The sequence below is a fragment of the Spinacia oleracea genome, chromosome 2 (assembly GCF_020520425.1).
Source record: "Spinacia oleracea cultivar Varoflay chromosome 2, BTI_SOV_V1, whole genome shotgun sequence".
NCBI lineage: Eukaryota > Viridiplantae > Streptophyta > Magnoliopsida > Caryophyllales > Amaranthaceae > Spinacia > Spinacia oleracea.
In genome coordinates, this window is record NC_079488.1 from 70,622,321 (window position 1) to 70,627,333 (window position 5,013).

At 37.5% G+C, this 5,013-nt stretch overlaps 1 protein-coding gene across 1 annotated transcript; it reads right to left on the reverse strand.

Annotated features, from left to right (window-relative positions):
- Nucleotides 1-3,053: 3,053 nt before the first annotated feature.
- Nucleotides 3,054-4,589, reverse strand: LOC110796368 (uncharacterized). Its single transcript, XM_022001431.2, has one exon. The coding sequence runs from the start codon at nucleotides 4,587-4,589 to the stop codon at nucleotides 3,054-3,056; it is 1,536 nt and encodes a 511-aa protein (XP_021857123.2).
- Nucleotides 4,590-5,013: the final 424 nt, after the last annotated feature.

The following is a 5,013-nucleotide window of genomic DNA, read 5'->3' on the forward strand; positions in this document are numbered from 1 at the left end:
CAATACCCTTGTTGTCCCTGCCACCAGAAGGTTCACAACAACACAAAGGAAATAGAGAAAGGTTGTGGTTTCTAACTAGACTTGGAAACAAATTTCTTCAAAGTAGCAACAAATTTGAAGTGTTTCTAAAAAAAACAAGAAGACATTACTCCAGACTCTAGATTCCTAATTATCTAACGACTTGTATGACAGAAGCAGCTTAATTCTCACAAGTTTAAGCTTAAAATTAGACTACCGCTATAATTTAATATCATGATATCTAGCTAAGATGATCACAGGCAAAGGCATGTTAAACTTCAGACTTATTAGAATTAGCTATTAAGTAGAAATGCATCAAAATTTCATACATTTGATCAATTGGAAGCTTACCAGCAAACTGATCAACTAATCTCTTCACGGGGCTTTATTTTCCTACCGACGATGCAAATCCCTCTGTAAAGGCAGAAAAGTACAGCACATTAGACAACTACAGTTTTCAATACCAAGTTCCATTTCAACCTAACTTTAAAAGCATAACGTTAGACATAATGTTCTCACAGTTTTCAGTTTTCAGTTTTCAATACCAAGCATAATGTTAAATCTTAGCCTCTTAGGTAAAATTCAATGCTTGAAAAAAAGCAGATATGAAGGCAAGACATTAATAAAACTGGTTTCATACAACACCACAGGAAGGACTAGGCAAAATTTACAGCAAGTAAATCACTAAAACCCGATGACAGATTAACAGCTATTCATCAACACGGTCACTTTTATATTAGATGCTGAAGCATAAAACAAATTCCAGGACGAGCTTGAAAGCATATTCTCAAGAGCCTCCAACTCATTTGGCATCGTTATGTTCACAAGCAAGCCAAAGTATTGAAATGGCAGGCATGCCAATTAAATATTCACCGAGTCACCTTGGCAGAGCCCACAGCAGTGTCAAAACAAAAGAGAGAAAGATGAATTTATACTGACAAAAAAAAAACAGCAGGCAGGACTTAGTAGTGACAGGAACCTAGAAATTGAAACCTTAAAAAAATCAGAACACAACAAGATTAAATAAGAAAATAAAACACTTCAATGATAGTTCTTCAAATCAAAAAATAAGTTCAAATCAAGGATAATTATTCTAATTAAACGCTCCAGGCATGTCACTTTGATGGTTCCATCCAATCCCAATCTGTGTCATCTATATCGGAACTATCTTCGTGACTATCATCCCTCATTTCAGTGTTTGCAGGCACCTCAACTCTGTCATAAGCACCTTCTATGTACCAATTTCGGTGTTCATCATGATTTGTAGCCGGGATAACATCCTCCGCGGGTTCACGAACTTCATTCATATACGTGTTTTCAGATTGCCCCTCGGCATAAAAAAAGTCTCTTGGCAAATTTCGGTTCACATAATACCAATCTTCTTCAAGGCCGTCTTGAGTATAGAACACTTGATGCACTTGTGATGCCAAGACAAAAGGATCATCTTTAGAACACAATTTCTTGAAGTTCACACGAGTTAGTCCATAATCATCTACTTCCACATGGAACCAATCACACTCGAACAACACAACACTAAATGCACTCCAATAATCTATCTCAATTATCGATTTTACAATCCCATAATATGTGACATTACCAAGAACGGGATTGTGATCCTTGCTACTCGCAAAGCTTGGAGTCAAAGCTGTCAAAAAGACTCCACTATTCTGAGTTTTACACTTTTCATCATGATCTCTAGTGTAGAACTTATATCCATTACAAAAATATCCAGTGTACCTCCTTGCAATACGAGAAGGACCTATTGATAGCCACTTGATATGATCAGGGACATTAACCAGCTCAACCTTTTCCCTAAACCAAACCATGAATTCATTGCTATGCTCTTGTGCCTCTTTCCACCTTCTTTTTCGCATGTCTCTAGACTTCTTTTTTACAAACTCTTCATGTTCCCTGCATAGTATTAACCATATAAGTATGGAAATAAAACAATATAAATTTAAACATAATGGACAAGATATTCAAAATATTACTCACTTAATGTAATTCTCAACTTGGGCATCTTGACAATTAAACAACACATAACGATGTGCTAGAGCCATTGTGTTTGAATCAAGAGTGTATGAATTCCCTTTCTTCTTCCCTTTCTTCTTCCTCCCAAGAGGATAACCTGCCTTAGGGAATAAAGGTGACTCTTCGTCAATTTCAAACCATTTCTCCTGACTTTTGTTAAACCACTTAGATCGCTTCTTTGCACCAGCATTCAAATACCTAGAACAGAATATCAACCATTCTTCAGCCAAATAACCTTCTGCTATAGAAGCCTCAGGGCGACATCGGTTTTTAACATACGATTTCAGCTTTCTGAGGTACCTTTCTATAGGGTACATCCACCAATCACACACTGGTCCACCACGCTTTATTTCATCAACCAAATGAATCGGCAAGTGGACCATGATGTCAAAAAAGGATGGTGGAAATATTCTTTCAAGTTCACAAAGAGTCTCAACAATTTCAGCTTGAAGGCGATCCAAATCTTTTGGATTGATGACTCTCTTGCATATTTCCCTAAAAAAGCCACTCAATCTAATAAGAGGTAACGCAACATGTTTTGGTAAAGTTTTCCTAATTGCTGCTGGAAGCAAATGTTGCATTATTATATGAGCATCATGACTCTTGTACCCTAATATTTTTCCCTCCTTCACTTGCACACACCTTGCAATATTTGATGCACAACCTTGTGGCAACTTTGCCTTCTTCAGAACACTACAAAAAATGCTTTTTTCTTCCTTTGTCATTGAGAATGATGCTTTGGGCAGCAAAACATAACGCTCGTCATCTGTATCTAAAGGATGTAGTTCTTCCCTTATACCCATTTCTTGCAGATCTAATCGAGCCTTATGATGATCTTTTGACTTTCCAGGTATGTCTAACAAAGTTCCCAGCACACTATCACATATGTTTTTTTCTATGTGCATGACATCCAAATGATGGCGACACCCGCAATCTTTCCAATATGGCAAAGTGTGGAAGATAGAGGACTTTCTCCATGGACAATCTGGATATTTCTTCTTTGGTTATAACTTTCCAAACTTGTTTTCCCAATTTTCCAACAAGCTTGAAATTTGAGTCCATGTTAAAGGATCTGGAGATGTCCTCTCTTCCTTTTCTCCGTTAAAAGACTCCATATCATGCCGCCAAGGATGATTTTCATCTAACCATCGACGATGAGCACAGTAGCAAGATTTGTTACTATTACTCAAGTGATGATGATCAGTCTCGTAGTGACAATAGGGGCATGCAAACTTCCCTTTGGTGCTCCAACCAGATAACATAGCATAACCTGGAAAGTCACTGGTCGTTGACTGTAAAGCTACATGCATTTTGAATGTTTGTCTCTTCTCCGCGTCATAGGTGTCCAACCCATACTCCCACAGATCTTTAAGTTCTTCAACCAATGGTTGGAGGTAGACATCAATGTCATTCCCAGGAGAGGTGGGCCCGGGAATAAGGAGAGACAACATCAAGAATTCTTGCTTCATACACAACCATGGTGGTAAGTTGTAATTAATTAGAACAACAGGCCATGTACTATGTTGTGTGCTCATAGTTCGAAATGGATTAAATCTGTCACTTGCAAGCCCCAAACGAACATTACGTGCTTCTTTAGCAAAATTTGGGTACTTTAGATCAAACTCTTTCCACGCCTCGCCATCAGCCGGATGCCTCAATAACTCATCTTTATCTCTTTCTTCATCATGCCACTTCAATAGCTCTGCTGTTTCTGAACACATGTACAATCTTTGAAGCCTTGGTTTAAGAGGAAAATGCCAAAGAACTTTTGCAGGGACATTATGCACTTTCTTAGATGGCTGATTGCTAATATCATCTTGGTTCTCAGTCTCTCTTTCTTTCCACCTTGAAGCATGACAAACATGGCAAGACGTCGCAGCTTCATGCTCCTTCCAATACAGCATACAATCATTACGACATGCATCAATCTTGTCATAATGAAGACCGAGATCTTTTATCAATTTTTTTGCCTCATTAAAAGAGTTAGGCACGTTGGATGCATCTGGTAACGCTTCTCGGATAAAATCCAAAATATCTGAAGTTGATACATTAGTTAACCCATGAGTACACTTCAAAAGGTAAAAACGAATGAGAAATGATAGTTTTGAAATTTTTTTGCAGCCGGGATATAGCTCTTGTTTTCCATCTTCAACTAACTTATAGAACTTCTTAGCCTCATCATTGGGCTCATCTCCAACCCCTTCATACCTTTCTGCCACGTCTCTATGAACATCATATATCAAACGTTCAATATCATCGTGCATGTCTGGTGTATTATCTTCAACATTCCTCTTTGTATTTGATGTCGATGACATACCCTTTTCATAACAATGCCATCCTTCAATGCCAGGCTCGATCCCGTTTGCAATCAAATGATTGAATATTGTCTCTCTACGATGCCAAAAACGGTGATAACACACCTTACACGGGCAAGTAATCTGATCACCAATTGCTTGAGTAGAAAATGATTTATCTAAATAATCCTCCACACCTTTCTCATACTCATTACTAGATTGTAAGAAGTTGGTCCAACTACTCATTTTATCTCCTTTATGAAAAGTTAAACATACACGAATTGAGAGATTAAAAACATTGGAATATAATTAACATGTCTAAAAGGAATGAAAATAACTATAGAAACATACACCCATACAATCATTGACACATTTTTCTCATACGACCTAATCCATACATGCAGTGTCAATTTCAGATTCATGACAAAAAATTCAAAATACCAAATGAACAAATTCAAAGCCAATAATAAGACATCAAACACAAAACCAACAAACTTGAAATACCGAATCAAGAAATTTAAAGCCAATAATGCCAATCACATATCAGAACCGAACTTAACAGAACAGTTCTGATCTGCACATATCAGTTCTGATCTGTGCAGATCAGTTCTGATCTGCACAGAACAGTTCTGATCTGTGCAGATCAGTTCTGTTCTGTGAAGTTTAGAAC